General features: G+C 44.5%; 1 protein-coding gene across 2 annotated transcripts in view; it reads left to right on the top strand.

Annotated features, from left to right (window-relative positions):
- The window catches only part of RPRD1B (regulation of nuclear pre-mRNA domain containing 1B), a 28,622-nt gene extending 11,377 nt beyond the window's left edge, over positions 1-17,245 (top strand). Inside the window, exons 5-7 of one of the 2 annotated variants that reach the window (XM_042800796.1) lie at positions 1,268-1,394; positions 2,417-2,592; positions 14,743-17,245. In XM_042800796.1, coding sequence (XP_042656730.1) covers positions 1,268-1,394; positions 2,417-2,592; positions 14,743-14,892 — 453 coding nt within the window. In that variant the 3' untranslated portion in view covers positions 14,893-17,245. The other variant, XM_042800797.1, reaches the window with a different exon arrangement.
- The last annotated feature ends 4,173 nt before the right edge of the window (positions 17,246-21,418 follow it).

Genomic DNA, 21,418 nt, shown 5'->3' with positions numbered 1-21,418 from the left:
CACCATCCATCTGGTAGACTGTAAATGTTGAAAAATAAAAATAAATGACAGTTGTCAAGGAAATAAGCAAGATTTTTTTTGTTGTTTTTACCTCCAGATGCCTTGCAGCTTATGGTTTCTCTTGATGATAAGCATTGTCTTTGTTACTGTTGGAAATCATTAGCGGTTTGCAAAGAAGTAGTAGATATTAGGTAATGGACTTCTTTATTTTTCAGATTAAACAAATATTTTTCTTTTCAGTGTTTTTATTAGTTTTCAAACTATTGAAATGTAATTGAAACATCAGTGGTGGTGTTTACAGGGCTAGTGTTCCAGTTTCAAAACCTCCCATTAAAACTTCAGTATTTTTTAAAACAACAGAAAGAACGTTTTTTCTCTTCGTATTCAGGGAGTCTCCTTTTTTTTGAGCAGGGAGGAAGTACGGTGTGTCAGAGGAGGTCCTCTTAAGGCTATCTCCATCCACATCCTTTTTAAGTTAGGATATGTTTTGAGTATACTCATTTAAACTGTTACATTTTTCCTCAACACATGAAAACCAGCTGCAAGATGAAGTTGAGGAGATAGTGGAGTCTGGTTTAATTGCAGATTGCAAATTAAACTGCAAAGAGCCAGTTGAGCTAAGTGAGAATAACAACGGCTTTGCAAATTCGGGATGATATAAAGTTTGCTTTAACAGGGATAGTTTTAATTGTCATCAAACTTTATGATAGGTAACCAATTACAAAATTCTAAATCTTCTAATGATGTAAATCTGACACAGGTTTGTTTGGACTGATAGAAGTTTGGTTTGTTTTTTTTCTTTTTTTTTTTTTTTTTTTTTTTTTCTGTGTCAGAATGCACCTTTGGAATAGAACAGAAAGGTGCATGTACACTCCTGCTAGTCTAAGAGAAAGTGTCAGGGATGCTCAGCTAAAAGAAATAGTCCCAACCTGATGTGATGCAGAGGGCTGATGGCTGTTTCTCAAACTGATTTGGTCATGTACTTTTCAGCCTTCTCAAATTCTCTTAATTGGAATGAGAAGTTTTCTACTGCAGAGTCTTGAAAAAGTTGATCCTGCTGTAATTATGCATAAGTTCCTAAACGTTGGGATATTGTAAACTTAGTGAATATTCCCTGTGTTAGGAAGCAACAGTTTAAAAATTGCTTGAAGAAAATATTCCAGAAATAGTTGCTTTCAAAGGTACATGACCTCAGGTACAGTGGCCACATCCACAGGAAATGACATAAAAAGTATTTGGTTTTAATGTTGGCAAACTTGTCTTGTAGACTGAGGATTTGATCAAAGCCCTACAAGATCTGGAAAATGCAGCATCAGGAGACGCAACAGTGCGGCAAAAAATTGCCTCCCTGCCTCAGGAAGTTCAAGATGTTTCATTATTGGAGAAAATTACAGGTATGAAACTGGAAGATGTATGAACATGGGTCCAAAGAATAACTTGGAAATCAAAATGTTTTTTTCTTCAAATAATCCCATGTATGATGGAGTGAATTCCTGGTTTTGTGTCCTTGTTTTGTAGCTCTTGGGTGATCAATAGGTAGCAATCCTGCGGAGTAAAATTGGAGATGAAACTTGGATAACTTCTTCCACTTTTTCAGCTTGGACTGAGGCTTTTGTGCTTTGAGAACATCAACAGCATTTTGCAAAAATGTAAAGGAAATGGGTCCAGAGTTCTCAAATGGATGTGTTTGATTTTGAACACCTTGACTGTTTACGTATTTATGAGTTTTATTAGACTGTTCTGAGTACACACATACTCCTTGATTGCTACAGAGGAAGAAACTTGCTACATCCATCTGTCTGTCTGTCTTTGTTTAAATGGACGTTTGTAATTATATTTGAAAAGTAATCTTAATAGAAGCATTTAAAGGTTGAACTGATTTGGCTTTTGTTCCTGAAAGTATTTTTAATTTAGACTTCATGAACTGTCACTTATTCAGTCCTTTATAATATGCTCTTACAGTGTCCAACTGTGAAGGCTAGTGTGCAGTTCATGTTTGCTTGTACTGATACATTAGGAGCTCTTCAGAGAAAAGAGAAATTAAAAAGTGCACACCATGTTTAAATGTGAAAACCACCTGATTTGTTTAACTGAAAGTACAGTCTAATGTTTTTGTTTAACCTGTTCATACAGGCTAACTTCCTATACTTATATATCCACCACCATCACTGACACCTTTGGAAGGATAAAATGCATGTCAATCATGTCAGTGTCTGAAAACCACCATTCTTGGCTTGTTAGCCCTGCCTATTTCCTTTATATTCCCTGTGATAAGAACTTGTTATTTTCCTGTCAAGCCAGGAGTGTATTTATGAATTAGATGCTATTGTGTGTGGCTGGTGAATTGTGGCCCCTCTGTCAAATATAGAAAGTTTTAAACTTTGTCCTCTGAAGTACCCAACACTTTTGCATGTAGACAAAGAGGCAGCCGAACGTCTTTCGAAGACCGTGGACGAAGCGTGCCTGTTACTGGCAGAGTACAACGGCCGGCTGGCGGCAGAGCTGGAGGACCGGCGCCAGCTGGCACGCATGCTGATCGAGTACACCCAGAACCAGAAGGATGTCTTAACAGAGAAGGAGAAGAAGCTAGAAGTGAGTACCGATTACACCGGTGCTGGTGTTTACATCTGGAGTAAAACAGGGGTAAGAAAGCGGGGTAAAAGGTCTGGAGAAGGCAAATCTGTTCTGATGTTCAGTCTAGGATGTTTTAATACACATGGATGTGGAGGGCCCAGAGCTCCATGCTTCCTAAAGAAAAATAGGCTCACCTAGCAAAGCTTTTTCAGATTTACCCTATTTTTTCGTGAAATCCCTATTTCAAAAAATAATCTACTTCTCTTTGCTGTAATTAGCTGGGGTGTTTGTTTATTGGTTGCTTTTTTGCCATTTTCCTAATGGTTGGGTGCCCCTCATCTGCCTTCCCAGCCCCTAATTGATAAGGAGATGCAGTTTAAACAAGGTCTTTGGGGATCCATCCTTTAACAGCCACTCCTACCTGCAGCTTCTGTGGTAGAGTGTAAATTGGGCTGCTGCAGGAAGCAGATGACTTGCATTTATTGCCATAGCTCCCTCGAACGAGAAGGGCAGGACACTGTAAAATGAGGCTCCGCTGACTGGACCTGAGCACCAGCTGCACGTCCTAGAGCAAGCGCAGAGCCTGCGGCAGCCAGCCATTTCTCTGAAATGTTCTTTCTCGAAGGAAGTTCTTCCACGCTAGTCCCAAGATGTGGTGCTGAAAGTTTAATTAATGATTGTGGTTGTATGTCACTCTGCCATCTGTTAAAATGCCCCTTGGCGGCACATTAAGGGCTGCCTCTACCCTGGGGGCCGCTGGTTAGTGCGAGCAGCTGCTGCTGGGTGGGACCTGAGTGGCTGTAGAGGACAAAATCTTCTGGAAGGAGACTGTGCTGGAGCAGCGTGGGTTCTGTTTACTGCCATGACAAACCTAACCCTCTGACAGCCAGGCAACTTTCTCCTGAGGTAAACTTAATTTTGAGTGTTTTCTTTGCCATGTGTGTTTATATTAGAGTTTCTCAATGTCTTGTGACTGAACATGCTGCTTTTCCAGAGCAACATTTTTTCCAAATCAGCCAGACAAGTGCTGATTCCACATTCAGACTTAGAGCTGATAGTTAATAACTCTGTTAGATTGTTTATCTTGAATTTCTTTAAGCATCGTCTGTCATATGACTGAGTCATTAAAAGGCACTTTCAGACATGGGTATGAAAGGTGCCATAAAACTGAATCCTGTTTGGCACCTGATTTATTTGCTGAATGCTAGTGGAAGTCTTGGGTCAGGTGTTTTTTTCCTTGCCAGAAGAAAGTCACCTGTTGAGTGTGTGTGTATATATATAAAATATATATAAATGGTACATATGTTGCTGTTTATTTTTTAAAAAAAGGCAGGAAATTGGTAGCAAAATGCTGCACAACAATGTTTTAAAAAGCCCAGAACGATCCATAAATTTGAGTCAGTCTGAGGCTGTGAAATTAAGAAATTCATGATGACAATGTTAAATTAAAATTTCTAATGCACTAGCTGAAAGGTTGTGACAATTCTGGTGTTTTTTGTTTTGGAAAATATCACAGAATCATAGAATGGTTTGGGTTGGAAGGGACCTCAAAGCCCCCCCAGTGCCCCCCCTGCCCCGGGCAGGGCCCCCTTCCCCCAGCCCAGGGGGCTCCCAGCCCCGTCCAACCTGGCCTTGAACCCTTCCAGGGAGGGGGCACCCACAGCTGCTCTGGGCACCCTGGGCCAGCGCCTCACCCCCCGCACAGGGAACAATTTCTGCCTTACATCTCAGCTAAATCTCCCCTCTGTCAGTTTAAACCCATCACCCTGGTCCTACCCCCACCCCCTGACCCAGAGTCCCCCCCCACCTCTCCTGCCCCCCCTTTAAGCCCTGGGAGGCCGCTCGAAGGGCTCCCCGGAGCCTTCTCTTCTCCAGGCTGAACCCCCCAACTCTCTCACCCTGGCCTCCCAGGGGAGCTGCTCCAGCCCCCGAAGCATCTGTGTGGTCTCCTCAGAGCTCACTACAACAGGTCCAATATCCTTTTGGTAAGGAATATTACTTGAAAATTATAACTCTGGCAGAGAAAGAAATGTAATCCTGAAAATTAAGCAGTTCACTGGCTGAGCTACTTTGTTAATAGGAATAATCCTGTTGATGGCAGCAGGAAAGGTTGCTTGCCCAATGCTAAGTGTAAACACGTCCTTTAATATGTTGGAAACCAAAGAATGATCTTATAAAATATCTGTTTAGGTAGGCATCTTCACCATTCTCCCAGAACAAGGTGGCCTTAGTACTGTAGAAGTCTAAAATGAGTTGTGGGAAATGCCACTCTTTAATATTTACTTAACATGAAGGCACAATTCGTACTCATGTCAAATCTCAAATCTTAGCTGAGGGATATTGCCTGATTAAAGCATTTCATTGTTCTTGAGTTGTAGAAGGTTAATAAATAGTGGAAGATGTTGGTTACAGATATGGCAGGCCATATCTGCTCATCAGTTTTGTTTGAGTCTTTGATGTTCTCACAGTAATGTTATTGATAAGCCTGGATTTTTCTTTGTAGTGTTAATAAGCATTTTAATAGAAGGATCTAAAATTATTGTAGCAATTAAGAATGTATTAAAAACCAAAACATTTACTCAAGCAATGACTGAAATAAGAAAATAACTTAAAACAATCTAATTTTACATATCTTCTCATTGTATGCTTTGCTCTCTCAGGATATCTTTTCCAGAATCTTTGGTACCATTGATTGTATGTTTTTCCTTTTGTGAAGTAAGTTTCCTGATTCTCAGATGAGATGGCATTTTTAAGTAGAAAATGGATTATTTACTTTGACATCCTAATCTAGCCAAGGCTGCTAGTTGGAAGAGGGGGTTTCTGATAGTAATATGACTCGGGGCTTTATTTTAAAGTATGGAAATGTCTAATTTGGAAATCACTCTTGATATTTTTTGTGTTTTATTTACTCACAAAGCAAAGTCACAATGAAAGTAGCCAATCTGCATCTTTTGAAAAGCAGCTTTTGTGGTCTAAAGAGCTACAGTTGTTTACTAATCCTATTAATGCTATTCCTCATGAAACACAGCAAATTCTCAAAACATATACATGAACTCAGTGTATTTATGTCTAGTGGGCTAATGCTCAAAATACTTTGCAATGTCAAACCCCTGTGACACAGAGCTGTTGTCATCAGTTGCAGAAAAGCTGTCTAATTAAGGGACAATATGCTGGGAACGGTGGCTTTGGACAATGAATTGCCAATCCATGGTGGTACAGGCTGGCGTGAGAAGGGACTGAAACAACGCTGTGCTGAGAAGTGCTGGTAATTTGAAGGGAGAAAGTTGGCACAGAGCCTGAAGACCATAACATATGGGCAAGCTCTGTTCTTTAGGGCACCAATTGAAAAAATTGTCAGTGTCATAAGTAGGAATGTTTTATCTGAAGGGGGGAAGATTGTGATCATTTGATTGTAGTCTAAAAGCACTTGGAGAAGGTAGAATTCCTTTAGTTCTGGAAGTCAGCTGCAAAGCAAAATCAGCTGGACCAAAGCTGATGCTGAACAGCCTATAACAAGGCAGATATTTTTAAGGGTAAATGAAAGGTATGGTGGATTCTGTTGTTCAACATCTGAATGCTGAATTTCTTTTTAAATGCTGCTTCATCTCAGTCAGAAGTTGTGGGCTTGATGCTGCAGCTGCTGTATGATCTTCCATGGCCTGGACTGGGTCAGAGGTCAGCCTAGACTTTCATAATAGGTATCAGGAAATAAAATGCATTTTCAGACAGACACAGAAACAAGAACTGGTATTTCTATAAGAATGAGATAAGGTGTCTTTGTATCTGACATGAGTATTTAACTTCCAGTGAAAGTTCTCCAATTTGTGTTATTTTTGGCGATTGCTGCCCCTGTTACAATTACTGAGTACAATTGGCTGGGGAGGGATTTTGTCCTTCAGCACCTGAGTCTGCAAAACTTCAAGGGGAGGGATTGCCTTTTGAAGTCTGTGTACTCTTCCTGATTGCATGGCAGGCAAGTAGAGAAAATCCAGCCAGTCACTTTGTCTAAAACTGAAGTGTAGGTGGGGCGATATCTGGGAGAACATTTCCATTTTGGTGTACCAGGTGCCTGTAAAATTAAGTCAACTAAATAGATGGGTCTAGAAGAACCAAGTGAAAGCAGTGCTAGAAAATGGCAAATGGTGTGGAAGCTTTATGGGTATCTGAAACATCTACTGCCAGCAGAAAATGTGGAGTAAGTGGAGGGATGCTTATTTTCACTTAATGGGGTGGAGAGGCAAAAAAAAAAAAAGAGAACGTGCATTCAGAACATTTGATTTGCAGCGGGTGATGCTGAGTTCTTCCCTTTGCCCTCCTAATATCTTCTGTGCCTGTGTTCGTATAAAGGTGACATAAGGAACATGCTATAGTATCTACAGTATGTATATATAGTACAGTGTGTGTGTGAGGGTATGTGTGTATGCGTACAAATGTGTGTGTGTGTGTTGGTGTGCATATATAAATATAAACAACATACTCTATTTAAGATCCAGTTTAGGGGGAATTTTCTGGTTGTTGACTGCACCTGAAAAATTCTTTGAATCCTGCTGAGAGCTGTGGGGGTTTTCAGATGTTGGTGGGTTTTAATATTCATGGCTGCAAGGCACCTTTAATAAGGTTAAAGCTGTGTCCACATGAATTTGCAAGCCCTCTTTGATAGTGCATCTCTGAAGGATGAGGTACAGTCTCACTTGAGGTTTTCTGGGCTGCCCGGCACTACACATTTTCTTGAAATATGATTTAGTTCAGTGGGTTAATAGGCAATTTATTGCTGTGTTGCTTCTACTGCTTAGGTTTTTGTTGCATGTCACTGTTGGCAATGCCTTTGTGGCTGCTGTTCTCCTCTCAGACAGGAGGTCTTGCATTGTGGTATATTCATTTCAGTGGTTTAGGCAGGGAACAAGAGATGAAGTTTGGGTTTTTCTGCCAGGAACAGAAATGACAGTATTTTACATGCATGCAAGTAGCAGGAGAGAGCTGTGGGAGCTGGGTGGGTGGGGGGTCTCCTGCTCTGCACCCTGGGCAGGGCAAGAAGGTCCTGAACGGGAGCACCCAGGCAGAGCGTCACGCTCAGGCCTATCGAACCGAACTGGTGATTAACACGGCAAAAAGTGACGAACTGTACATCAGTATTTCCAGCTGTGAGCCACCCGTGCCTTTGGGTGTGGGGCAAGGCCCACGGCTGTTTCATAGCGATACAGTAAACAAACACTGCGGTGAATCTGGTTCTGTTGTGCGGTGTACAGCTCGAGGCAACAGCTGTGTTTCTTGCACAATGCGAAGGTGTAATTTCTTCACTTTGTAGGCACTTGTAGGCATTCATAATTAGAGTAGTACTGCAAATGAAATCATACTGAAAAATGAAAGCAAATAAAAATCATCCAATGTTAATATATAGTGTTTGTATGTATTTTACTGAAGTGAACCAGTTTATAACTACTTTTTTGCTTAGCAATCAAAAGCATTAAGATGCTTGGAGAGGTGAATATGGAGCTGTTTGCTTGTGCCCTAAATGTTGATTTTTTTTTTTTTTTTTTTTTTTTTTTTTTTTTTTTTTTTTTTGGCCTGAACATCATTCCCCCCGGAGTGTTTACTGTGGGAAGGATATGTCACAAATGAAGCCAGGTTGCATTGCCATTGTACAGTGGCAGCCTGCAGCAATTCCAAGAGGGCTTCTAAAGGTGGCAAAGGCCAGTAGGTGAGGAGGCGGCATCTCTGGCAGCTGCAGAAACGCTCTGCAGAGGCCTCTGTCACTGACTCTTCTGTTGAACAACGTAAAGTTGTCCTGAGCAAAGAGACAAGGTATGGTTTCAGAGCATGTAATTGTGCCAAGAGCAAAAATACCATCTCTGGTGAAGTGTGATGAACGGTGCCGCAGAAGAAAGCAGCCTTGTCAAATTTAAAAGAGCAAGACTGTGAACAAATTTAAAGTATGAAAATGAACTGAAGCTCTGTCAGGAAATATATCATTCAAGCTCTGATTCCTGGACTGCATCTTTCAGATGTGTCGTGTAAAAACCTCAGGTCTGTTGCTTTAGTGCTGCTGCAAAATAGGGAAAACTGGCTTCACCATGAGCCTTTGTTTTCGCTTTGCTTTTGAGGTGAGTTATGCTGCACTGAACTTGTGAAATGGAGACATTTCCCTCTGTTATCTGACTTCTGGCAGGGGCGAGTGGGCTGTGGGCTGTTCGAACCCCTCAGGGCGCTTGCCGTGCTGAGTGCGCCGCTGCTTTTGAGCTCTGCCAGGTACCGGAGAATATTCAGTGCCCCTGGCACAGCAGCCCCCGCTGCTGCAGCCGGGAGGTCGGGGTGCAGACGATGGCCTGTGCTCCGCTCTGTGGGTTTGTGGCTGCTTCCAGAGGTTTGGGGACCTGCTCCGGGGAGCCCCGCGGAGATGGAGGGGCTGCCAGCCCTGGGCAGCTGCCCAGCGCACCCACGCAGGGGCAGGCCCTGGCCAAGATGGAGACAAGCACGTTTATAGGTAATTCATGTCTTGTTTCCAGCTCTTTTCTCTCCTTGATTTTTGTGTGAGTGTTAGCCAGCTGCTTGCTTTTGACCAAGACTACTTTTATTTCTAGGACTGCAGGGTTGCTTTACAAGGCAACTTCGTGTCTGGTTTGCAGATTTGATTTCTGTGAGGTTTGGGTGGTTAGAACAGGAGAAGGCTGTTCCCTGCCCACCAACTGAACTGTTAGTGATTCTGCTCGGCACACTGACCAGTGCCTTCCACCATCATGTGGGGAAGATTGATTTCTGAAATATAGGATAGAATATAGTTTTAAAACTGGGCTTATTCAAATGTGACACTTTGAGAGAAAAGTGCTGATACACTTGCCACGCTTTACATCGGAGAAGGGGAATTTTGAACTGCTTTTGAAAAGGCCAGAAGGAATAGCCTGGCAGGAGGTGGAGTGAATGTGTATGTAGCATGCAGACTGAGCATCTTCTGTACAGAGTGGTTCTTGAGCACTAAACTGTAATCAAATGGTAGGCTTTTTCAAAAGTTACCTAATGAATTAACGATGCTTAAAAATAAAAGAAAAAAAAAAAAGTTGAGTTGACCTCTAGGTGTATATATACAGGAAGTATTGATTAATAGTAATTTGTGCTTTCTTAGATAATGCACGACCTTGGGATGGGGAAACCCCAAAACCAGCAAACAAACCTCTGCTGTTCTAATTTTGATGTGCTGTGTCTAAATGTTCTGTGCTGTTCACTTACTGAGCAGGAACTTGACTCTCCTTGCTTTTAAAAGCTCTTAATTTTTGGTAATTTTCTCCCAACACCCTTCATATTGATCATTTCTTATAAACACACTTATTCTAACATGGTTTAATGAGTATGTTTTAAAAGTACTTTACATAGATTAAGTGGCAAGCAGCAAAAGCGAAGGAATACCTAGTCAATCTGCTATATTAGTGTTGTATGTTTAATGTTTTTAAATAGAGATTTTACACAACCATATAAACATATTACTGTCAAGCTCTCACTTCACTATGTGCTCTTTTCAAATTTCTGCTGAGCCTCTGGTGCATTTTTTTTCCCTGACTTCTGTGGTCTTTTGCTTTCATAAATCTGGCTGAAGCTACAGCATACCAAAGCTGAGACTGGCTACTCTTCCGATTCACTTTCTAAATTCTCATTAATGCTTAAGAAGATGTTTTTCAGTAGATGCAATAGCTGTGATGACTTATGGCATGTTACTGCTTGACCCTGCACAGGAATGGAAGTGCCCAGTGCGAATTCTAAGCTAAAATAAAATGAAGTCTGTGCTGTGTAACTCGACAAGGTGAAGCAAGCCATGCAGCAGTCCTCAGAATGAGTTTCCTGTCATGTCGATTACAGTCAGTTTTATAATGTTCAAGCAAGGCTTCTTCCGAATAAAGCACTTCTGTCAGATTCGTTCAGTGGTGTTTAATTCTGATTTTGCGTTTCTTTCAGGGGCTAAATATCTAATTCGCTTGGCCACTGTGGATGTAGAATGCCGCATACTGAAAGGGAATGTTGATTAGCAAAAGCATTCGTGTGGCACAGCGCCAGTATTTCTGTATCATCCTGAAACTCCTGCTTACAGCAAAGATCTCATTATTTTGTCTAAAAAAAGCAAATGGCATCCAAATACTATTAATCTTAATGAAAGCTTACTATGCAGCGAGGCAATTAGCTAGACACATGGAGTACAAACTAAGACCTCAGAAAGCAGTGGTTTCTTTTAAGTGTACTTCATATTTTTTCGGTTTTATAGAACGGAGAGACCTTATGCAAAAATCTGCAAGATGCAGTTTGAGAGCGTGTCATGGGCTACGTGAACAACGTGATTTCCCATAAAACCTGCTTCCAGAGCCCTACATTGCAGAACACGGCCACAACTCAGTGTGTGGAAAAAGAAAAGCCCCCGAGCCTGGAAGGGGGAGTATGTGTCTCTGCTTCTGCATATTGCTGCGTGGGGCTGAGGTGTATTCCTGCGGTGTGCAGGTACCAGTAAAGGTGCCTTGCGTTTCACCTGGAGGGTTGCGGCTCCCTGGGAGGTGCTTCTCCCCTGTTGCAGCAGGACTTCGGAATTCTCAGCCGCCGAGCTGCCTCGGGGCTCGGTGCCCCCCGGTGCTCGGGGTGGGGGCCTGGGTGCTGCCAGGGCTCCCTGCCCCAGCCGTGGCGGCCGGCCTCGCCGGTCCTTTGCGGCTCTGGCACCATCTGCCCAGCGGCCGGGGCCGGTGTTAAGCCTGCGGGAGGTGGTTCTCTCACGTAGCCTGGGCTGTGCATCGGATCTGTCTGGCAGGTACTCATCTCTTCTAGGAAACCTTGGTTCCTCGCGTGCTCCCTTAGAACATCATCTCCATTCCTGAATTTAGCGATGTTTTTCTGAGCCAGAGTTTTTAACGGTTTGGGGGCTATAGCTGCCTTTTCCTTGTGAGTACTTTTTTTCCCCTCTTTTTTTAAACAGATAGGATTTAGGTCTAACTGCTTTAAGAAAAACTTGTATGGACTAGTTAATCCCTTCTTTAACCCACTAGTCAGGTAGAATTGCTTAGAATAGAATGGTTGTTGTTCTCATGGTGATGATTATTTTTTTTTTTTGTTTGTCTTCATATATGTAAAAAAGTCTCCGATCAAATTCAGGAGGTATTTCTAATAGCTCGGTACTCCATGTAGCTCTCAACATAGAGTTATCCCTAAGACTGAGGATATGTTAAGAACAATATTTTTCTAAACACTTGAAGCTGTTAATTGTAAATCTGGGAACAGGTTGCTGCTGTTAATGTGTAGAGGAATTGCTTCTAAGTCTGTATGTTCACCGTAGTGTAAAAACCAGAACAGAAATGCGGTTTGCATACGTTTTAGTGGTTCTTCATTTGTCGTTGTGTTTTCTGAGAGCTGGGCTATCAAGCAAGGCACTGGAAAGATTCTCAGTCCCCTAGATAGTTCTGTCGGGAAACAGATATTGGGTCTAATACAATTTTAACAGTCACACAAATTGTCTTCAGCTAAAAAGCCGTCGTCTCCTCGTCCTCACTGTCCACTAGAAGTGGCGTATTCCGGTCCTCTTCTCAGTTTTGCCCTGAAAGTGACAGGACATCAGTCTTCCCATGGAGGTAGATGGTGCATTGTACCCGTTTTTACAGAATTCTTGTGCATGGATCTTGGCAATTCAGGCAATATTTGAGGTATTTTCTTGGCTTATGCTTGGAATTTGCACCTTCTACCCACTTACCAGACTTTGATCACTTGCCAGCACTTGATTTCTTTCCTCTCTTTAGTCAGAACTACTACAGCAAAAAAGAATCTGCCGATATTCACTCTTGACAGAGTTTGGCTTTCTTGAGAAAGCACTGCCCTTCCTTTCCTGGCTTGATATCCATCATTCCTTGACAATGTCCTGAATTATGATTTTTAATTTATTTTTTTTACATGAGTCTTCTGGGGGGTGTCAAAAATCAGTCTCTGAATCCAGCCTCTTTCACCTTCTATCTGTAAGCATTTGGAACACAATAACATGATAAATGGCTTTGCTGTCTGTATCCCATATGTGCAGGAGCTGGTGTTCTGCTGTCTCCCTGCCTCATGTTATCCGGGACGTGCCGGCCTTGAGCCGAGCACTCCCTTTACCACCTCTCTCTTTCCCCCGTGTTGGTTTCCAGGTTTGCTTGGAGAAGTACACCAAGCGTCAGACTGCAGTACTTCCATGGCTTTCCTCTTTATCTGCTTTTGTTCTGTACTTTTCCTTAAAAATCTGGGGTGTTTTCCTGGTTTTGTTCTCCGTTTTCATAATGTGACTTTTTCTGACTTGTTTCCCTATTTAAGTATTTCCCCAAATGGTATGGCTAGGGATGTGGGGTGCATTCTTATTTTGATTCCGATTCTCTGTCTTCCATTAAAACATAACGAATCCTCGCAATCCTAAATGAATGGGTGCACCTTCTCCTGGGTTTTTGTTGTTGTTTTCCTCTAGGTTTGAGAAGGGTGCGCTTTAGTTTATGAAGCTGGTAGAGCTTTGTTTGAACTTGATTATTTCAGTGTATATCCTGTGTACATTAACAGAAGTGTTTGGCTATGGTGGTATGTTAACTCACTGAGCCTCGTAAGAGGATTTAAGTTTGAAACAGGCAGTTAAAGGACATTCTTATTTGGTGCTGGCAGGAAATATATGGAATGTATTTACATAGCCATTCCAGGCGTAGGGGTATCCTGAGTTGTTGCAGCTGACTGCTGCTCTCGCTATTCTAATTCAAAGTAATGAAACACAGAGTGTAAACTCATTGCTTGTGACCCCGCAGGAACTGCTGTGCTTTGATATTTGGAGAAGGTGAAGAGAATTTCCATCATTGAGAAGGTTAGAAAGACTGGATTAAAGTTGTAAACTCTTCAGAAAGATGCTTTGATTAAATGTGTGCCTAATTTTATGTGATCTTCAAAGATAAACTATGTTCTCTGGTAAACTGTTCTCTTTGCCAAGTAATTAAGAAATGAAAAGTAAGTTAATATTACAACTGAGTGTATGGAAGCCTCTTCTGTGTATGATTTTTGTTAAGCTCGTTGTTTCCTGCATTCTGCAGGTGACATGAAAAATATGCCATGTGTAGCTGGATAAAGACTGATGCATTCCAAAAGAAATTATGTGATACTGGGTTTTTATTACTTAAATAGCTGTCTTCTATGACTATTACATAAATGTTTAGAATCACAAAACTTTGAAAATTGCCTAAACATCATTCTTTAATCGAGCCTCTGTATTAGATAACTCGGATATATGTTGATCTGTTCTTAAGTGGCCTCTAAACATAATTTAACAAGGTACAGCTCTTTCATTTTCAGGGTCCAAACTTCCTCTGTCTTCTCAGTATGAAATACTGGTCACTGTTATCTGGTGTCTCTTAGCTTGTGGAGATTTCTGAAGATGGAGAGATATTTTTTATTGGACTTTTAATGCTCAGCCTGGTCCTCATTTGTGGAAAAACTACTTGCAAGTTTCCTCTTCAGGGATTTTTAACTTACTGTTTTTCTCCCTTTGTAATAAAATTCTGAAAATTTTAGTGTCTGTATTTTGCTTGGTTTCAATCCAGTGTGGATGTGTCTTTCTCTGGTTTACAGTTGATTCCATACACGTATTTCTGTGTTGTTTGCTAACACGCCAGTCTCCTGGTAGAGCTGCGGTGGTTGCTAACACGAGTTGTCTAACAGCTCATAGAGGAGACCCTATTCCACAACCAAAACTTGGCTTTGATTTAATGATTTGGCAAATTGGATTATCGAAATATTCAAAATTGATCAAGCTTAAACCCCCCCCCCCAAGCGTGTTTTAGCAGCACTGCAATAGCCCTGGCGTGCCTCGGCCTGCGGCTGCCAGCGGAGGAGCCGGAGCAGAGCGGCGGCACGGCCCGGCACTTCCCAGCCACTCGGCCAGGCCCGGGGAGGGGGGGGGGGGCACGTTATGTAGCCTCTGTTAAAGTAACCCAGGCAGGATTAGTGGCGTGGGGGTGCCGAGGGCTGCGGCCAGGCTGTGAGCGGGGGGCGCAGGTGGCAGGGTCTGCGGCCAGGCCAGCCGCCCCCTCAGAGAACCGGTGCCTTGCCACCTTCCCTCGGAGTCCTCACCTGGAAAGTACTCCTGGCTCCAGGAAAAGCACCGCTAATTGACCCGCGCTTAATCTTTGTTCTCTCGTCTCTCTCCCGTAGGAATATAAGCAGAAGCTCGCTCGGGTAACCCAGGTCCGCAAGGAGCTGAAATCCCATATCCAGAGCCTTCCGGACCTGTCGCTGCTGCCCAACGTCACGGGAGGCCTGGCGCCTCTGCCGTCTGCTGGTGACCTGTTTTCAACAGACTAGGACAGCTGGTGTCCCCCGGTTTCCGTTATTACCAGCAGAAGCAAGAAGACTCTGGTGTCGACTGGAAATCCAGTCTTCCAAGATCCGCAGTAGGAAGGAACTTGCAGACCCTGCTTTCGACCTCTTGGCTGCTCCTGCTCCCCCTCTCTCTCTGTACACTGGCTCATGGCGAGGGGCGGAAGAAGAGTGAGTTTTTGTGAGCTCTGAAGGGAGTGGGGATAGTCCATATAGGCAAACTTTTCTCATATTTTTCCGTACTCTTTAGTTGCTGTTTGCTCTTAGCACTTGTTACCCCCCACAAAAGTCATGAGAATCATGTACATACATCCCTGGAAAGTTTTCAAAGAAAGTTTGACCATATAGCATTTTTCCTCTGTAAAAGTATTGTATTATTTCTGAATAAGTCTTGTCTGCTTTAGCTGGGTTTCTGAACCTCATCTCTGAGAGCAGTAGAGTGGCTAGTGGGCTTCGTAGGGACGTGGGTGTGTGCAGGTACTGTACCCTGTCAGCGTCAGAAGGCGGCATCTCCTGAGCAGTGGTACAGAGAAATATTTCTCTCAAATCCACAGTTCCTCGTACTCTTGTGGGACTGACACGAAGATAGTTCCTATTTGGCATGTACATAAATTGAAACTCACCACAGGCAATAAAAATAAGCAGCTTTTCTTTGTGAATTAGAGGGCGCTTCGTAATTTACATTCTGCTGAGCAGTGCAGAACTGGATATTACCTAAATGAGAGTGGAAGTAAATTTTGTTCTAGCTACCTTAGATTTATACCACATTTTTCCTCTTCATTATACGAAATCAGATGGTCACAAAAGCTGAGAGGTTGGAATGGTGTATTGCAACTGTTGATATCCCTGTGACAAGCACTGTCTGATCTACTCTCAGGATGGTTACATTGAAAATACTATTCTATAAATTCTCTCCATAGCTTTAGTGAAGTTATTCGATGCACAGAAGTTAAATGTGGTATAAATATTTATTTATATAGAAAATAGACCCATATATATATATGCACATATCCTGTATGCACATGTACCATGTCCATGCATGTAGATATTAGAAGGATGTACTTAATTTTGTGTCACAGATTATTGTGAGCTGATTTTTATGATTGGGAAAAGGTTTTTTTTTTAAAAAAAAGGGGGGGGGGCAAATTTAAAATATTCTTAATTCCATTATGTTGCTAGCTAATGTTTTAGCTGCCATGGATGTAGATACGTTTCAGTTTGTGTGTTAGGTCTAACAAGCTGGACTCTGATCACTGAAAACCATTCCAATTTGGATAACAATTCTGTTAAATTTAGCACTTCTCACTATAAAACATTTAAATTTCTGGAAACACTTGATCTGATAATACAGGTTTTGTAACACAGAGGCTGAAATTAGTTGATGTGCTGTGTTTGTGCCTCCCTATAGTCTTAAGCTGCTGTTGTCAAAGACATGAGAGGAAACCTACAGAAATGCAAAGCTTGTTCTGCGTCCTCATTAATTTATTTTACAGGGTATTCAGTAGCCTATTCAGCATTCAGTTACAACAAATAATACAGCATTTTTTGGTCATTAAGCTGTTGAGAAGCTCACGTCCTTTTCTTACTGACACTTCATTTTATCCTTTTTTAAAAACTTCTTGCACCCTTACTGCCCAGCCGAGACGTGTTTTTCTCTTTAGCTTACAGGAAATTTTCCAGTGACAGAACTATTCTTTCTGTGAAGTGGTTCGATTGTATAGCCTTTTATGGTCCAAACATTATTTAGATACAGCACTGTACATTCTCTCTGCTTTTGCCAAAAATGAAAAACAAAAAAACCCCACCAAACCTTGAAAACCCAAACCAAAAGACTCATTTCTATCCTGTCCCAGCTCATGGAGTTACCCCGAGGCTGTTTCAACCAATAATTATGTTGACCATTGATTGAATGTCTATCCATTATAGAACAAAAACGCTGTCAGAAAAAAATTATGTAGACAGATGTGTTGACATCTCACACTTGTTTTGGGCAAATCTTCTGTGAGAGAGTGGTATGTCTCTTTTTTTTTTTTTATGTTTAGAATTTTTTTTTTTCCAAATATATGTGTGTGTTTTATTTTGCTTAATTTAATGAAGTCTTGTGGTTTTTAATTGTATTTGTTTTACTTTTTGGGCAAAGGGCATCTGGCGAACTGGGTGACGTTCTCTCAAGGTTAAACAGATTTCCCCAAGGTGTGTCTTTTTTTAACAAAAGCTTAAATCTGTATATGAATTGATTTAGGAATTAATTTAGACATATAGGCTGCCGTTTGTGACAGCAGTATATTCTGAAATGTCTCATAGATATCTATTTTTGAATAAAGAGGGTGTCGTTGAATAGTAGTGGCTTTGCTTTTTTTCTTCACAGTGCAGGTGCTGCTCTGGCACACGGCGGGTTCTGTCGTGGGTTTTTGCCCTCTGCGCTCAGAGGCGGGTGGTGGCTGCCGAAGGGTCCCTGCCCTAGCCTGCAGGTGCGGAGTGCCGCTGGGGTACGTCGAGTCGCGGTCGCGCTGGCAGCTTGGAGGCCGAACCAACAGGCGCCTTGCTGGGGCGGTGACTGCAACGAGCAGGGACAAAACGTGCTCCCCTGCACTAACCTCTGACCGGGGCGCCCGGCGCCCAGGACTGGCTCCTCAATTCACAAACTAGGCTGTACGGAGGAGGGGTGAATAATAACTCTTACAAAAATAACCGAAGCCAAACGCAGGCCAAGCCCAGGAGGTGCCGCAGGGCGGGGGGGTCTCCCGGCGCGCTGTGTCGGGGTGCTCCGGGGCTGGGGGGGGCTCGGGGGCTCTGCACGCCGAGGAACTGCTCTGCAGGGGTCCCTGGGCAAAGCTCCGAGTCGTTCCCTGTGCTTCGGGGAGTACCTGTAACGCTGCTTACGCTTTTATGCCACTTTGCAAATCTTCCATTAGAGAGACTCTGTTTAGGGCTGCTGTCACCGAAGGCTGGCGGCGGTTTGGTACCCGGCTGTCTGGGAGCGGGAGGGGGTCTGATTCCTTCCAGTGAAAAGCCACCACCGTGTGCCCTTCGCGGGGACTAGGGCGAGGTTCCCAAAGGCATAAATGGGACTGGGTCCTGCACATCCTCTCTTGTTGGGCTTTTGGGGTTTTTTTTTGTTGTGGTGGGGTTTTTTGGGGTTTTTTTTTGTTTGTTTGTTTGTTTTTTGGTTTGTTTTTTTTTTTTTTTTAAGAACTGAAACAAATGCCTCCACAAATATTGGACTGTTAGGCTGCATTCTGTGCACCCGCCACCTCCGCGCGCCGCGTGCTCAGGCCGTGCCCTCACCAGGTGGTGCTGCGCGGTGCGGGTGGGTGGGTGGCTGACGCGCAAGGCGAGGACTCGGGGTCCGTAAGGTGCCGGGTTGGGACGCTGCTGGGGACGCGGGGCTGGGGGAGGCTCTGCGGAGGGGGGAGCAGCTGTGCTGCCCGGCGTCCCGCCCCTGAACTTTGGGTTTAGTCCAGTCGTTTACTCGGGCCAAGCGTTCATGTGTTTCCTGGTCAGATCCCAACTTTATGTGTTATTATCTTTAAGATAAGATAGAAAAAGCATAAGACGCACCTTGTGCCGTCGGGAAAAAAAAAAAAAAAAAAAAAACACCCTTGTAGAACATTTGAATGAAACCCCCACCATAGGTGCTGCGATGGTCAGTTAGCGGAGTGAGGCCAGGACATGCATTTTCCAGGGATTTCAACTGGTTTTAGAGAAGTGCCACAGGCGTCTGCTGCCTTTTTGCTGTGTGAAGCCTGCTATGGTTTGTAAGGTTGGGGCCCACCAGGTTTCCAAGGGCTAGCTATATTTTGGAGATTTTTGAATAAACAAGGAAATGAGCCAGAACTGAGAAGCTTGGGAAGCCTTGGAGGTTCAGTATTACTGCAGCACAAAGATGTTTCTGCATTAGCGCTAAAAGTATTATTTTTGTACCATCTTAGAAAGTAAATTCTTGTCTCCATCAGCCAGTAAAGTGAAAGTGGAGTTTGAATCGGTGGTTTGTAAAGCAGAACAATAAAAATGTTCCCGTTCAAATATGGCAAGTAAAGAGTCGCAGACGGACAGCGTCGTGGTACAGGAAACCCCGGGGGTGGTTTCACAGTGCGGGAGGCAGTTTGCTGGGCGATGGGGAGGGTCGGGGTGGAGGAAGCTGGCTCAGTTGAGCAGCACCTGGTTTGAAAAGGAAAAAAATCAAAGTTTGAGGATTTACATACCTGCCGGCTTGGATTTCATGGCTTTATGCTTGCTGCGAGAGGATCTAGGGCAGGCGGCGGGGGGCCCTCGGTGCCAGGCAGCACGCTGAGCCCCCGGGGAGGCGGCCAGCTCGGGGCTTCTCTAGCAAGTCCAAGAAGCAAATAAGCTTCTTTACAGGATTATATTGTGAAAAGTGAGGTCTTGTGGAAAGAGGAGTGAAATGGGTGGGAATGACAATGTAAGTGCCTTCATGTCTTCTAGGGAGCTGCTGCAGCCTTTCCCTTCTTCCTTCCCCTCTTTTTGCACTTGCAGGAACCGTGTGAAAAGTCTGCTGGAAGGCAACAGTAGGTAGAAAATTGTTTCTTTATTTGTATTTTCACCAGGGGCTTCACGTGGCACCATTTAGCAAGAAGTTTAATAAAGGGGACCTCTGGCACTGACGGCCACAGCAGATGACAATCAGCTACCACGCTGCAGTTGTCAAACACGGTTTCTGAGATGTTTTGTGTGCTGCCCAGGGAGTGGAGGCTAAAGTGTGTATTAATAGAAGACACCCAGTCGTGGTTCTCCCTGCATCTGCCTCGTGTTTTCTGGCACAGAGCTAACTGTGAAAAATTTTTCTTCACCTGAACCTTTTTCCCATGCTCTGAGGTGAGGGGATGTTCCATATCTGTCTTGGGAGATTGAGTAGCTTCAGACAGATCTTCCGTGCTGTTTTGATGAGCCAGGCTGGCACCAGCAGCGGGGGAACCCCAAACCCTCCTCTCGGCTCCCCTGTGGCCGTGTCGCTGCGGCTGGGCTGGGGGGTGCGGGGGGACCGGGCGGTGAGGGGCTGCCCAGACGTGGCAGTGGGGCACTGGGGCTGCTGCTCCGACCCCGAGCGAGTAGGAAACGGGCTGGGAGGCTCCGTGGGACCGGCCAGCGTGGGCTCCAGCCCCGGGAGGGGCTGTTTAAGGTAAGTGAGCGCTTTGGGCACAGAAATACACACTGGGCACGTGGCAGCCCGAGGGGCAGGTGCTTTGCAGCCCCATCGAGCCTGGACCCTCGGAAGTGGTTGCACACACACATCCCCCAGAGTTTTCCTCCGCTCAGGGATTCGATGCGGCGTTGCAGCCCGGCTGGCTGGCTGTGGTCAAGCATCGTGCTGCTGCTGCAATGAATCACTCTGAGAACTAATAATAAATCGTAAGCACATTTAGGGTCTGGTCTTGTCTTTCTGGGGAGAGACAAGCGGCTGATGGAAAGCACGCTCATCTGCAAGCGCTTGACTGTCTCTCACCAGTCTCCTTCCTGGCTTGTCCGTGTGAGTCCAGCCTGGGCAGGAGCGGTGCGAGGGGCAGGACGGGGACCTGCCGGCTGAGAGGAGCTGGGGCGATCCCGCAGGCTGGGCCGCTGGGGCTGTTCCCTCCTGGGGCCGTGGGGGGTTCAGGCGGGCACAAAAAGGCTCCTGGAGATGTAACTCGATGGCCACGCTGGCAGCAGCGTCTCGCCGTGGTGCCTCCCGCAGCTCCCGTGGCCTTGGAAAAGGGGGGTGGATTCCCGCGGCAGCTCTTCCATCTGGGGGGGGTTATGTGTTTTTCTCTCGCTGCTTGCTGGTGCCTCAGGTGTCCCCTTGGTTCAGTGAGTGTAAAAATGTGTCCGTGCTTGTGGAGAAGGAGGGGAAAGCTTTGGAGGGGTGGTAGGATTTGAAAATCCCACATTTGTACTTGTGCATGCTCTGATTTATGGTAGTTTGTTCTAGTCTCGATCCATCAGTGAAGGTAAGTTAAAGGTCCTCAAGTCTAAAATGAGTTTACAGTCACTTCTTGGCAAGTCAGCATCTCTGGCAAGCTGAGATGTATTAATAACCTCTCCTCTACACATAAACAGTCTCGCATTGCTTTGGCACTTGGGCTAATGCTGAATTACAAATTCTCCCATGCAGTGGATGCTGTAAATATTTAATTTATAACTTATTGTTTGCAAGAGTGCCAAGGGGTCTCATGGATGTAGGACGGTACGGCGTTGGGGGACCCGGGGACGTGCGCAGGGAAGCTGTCCCCAGGCTGCGGCAGGCGAGGGGGCCAGCTCTGCCCGGGGCAGGGCCGGGACTCCCGCTGTTCCCGCGGCCCTTCAAGGACGGCTGGGAAGGTGCGTGAGGGAGACAAACACCCGTGGGCTTGTCCTTAGGCTCTGCAAACGGTCTGGAAGGGGGTGGTGGTTGGTGGATAACCAGCCCGAAAGAGAGCCAAGCCCCAGAGCCAAACCGTAAATGCACCATTTGGAGTCTCTTACGAGCTCATTTCTCGTCAAAGCAGCCTTGCTCTGCCGAGCCTCAGATGGATGG

The sequence above is a fragment of the Tyto alba genome, unplaced genomic scaffold (genome assembly GCF_018691265.1).
Source record: "Tyto alba isolate M040663 unplaced genomic scaffold, T.alba_DEE_v4.0 Super-Scaffold_33, whole genome shotgun sequence".
NCBI classification, from domain to species: Eukaryota; Metazoa; Chordata; class Aves; order Strigiformes; family Tytonidae; genus Tyto; species Tyto alba.
The sequence above is the reverse complement of the archived record's forward strand: the minus strand, read 5'-3'. Positions and strand labels throughout refer to the sequence as shown.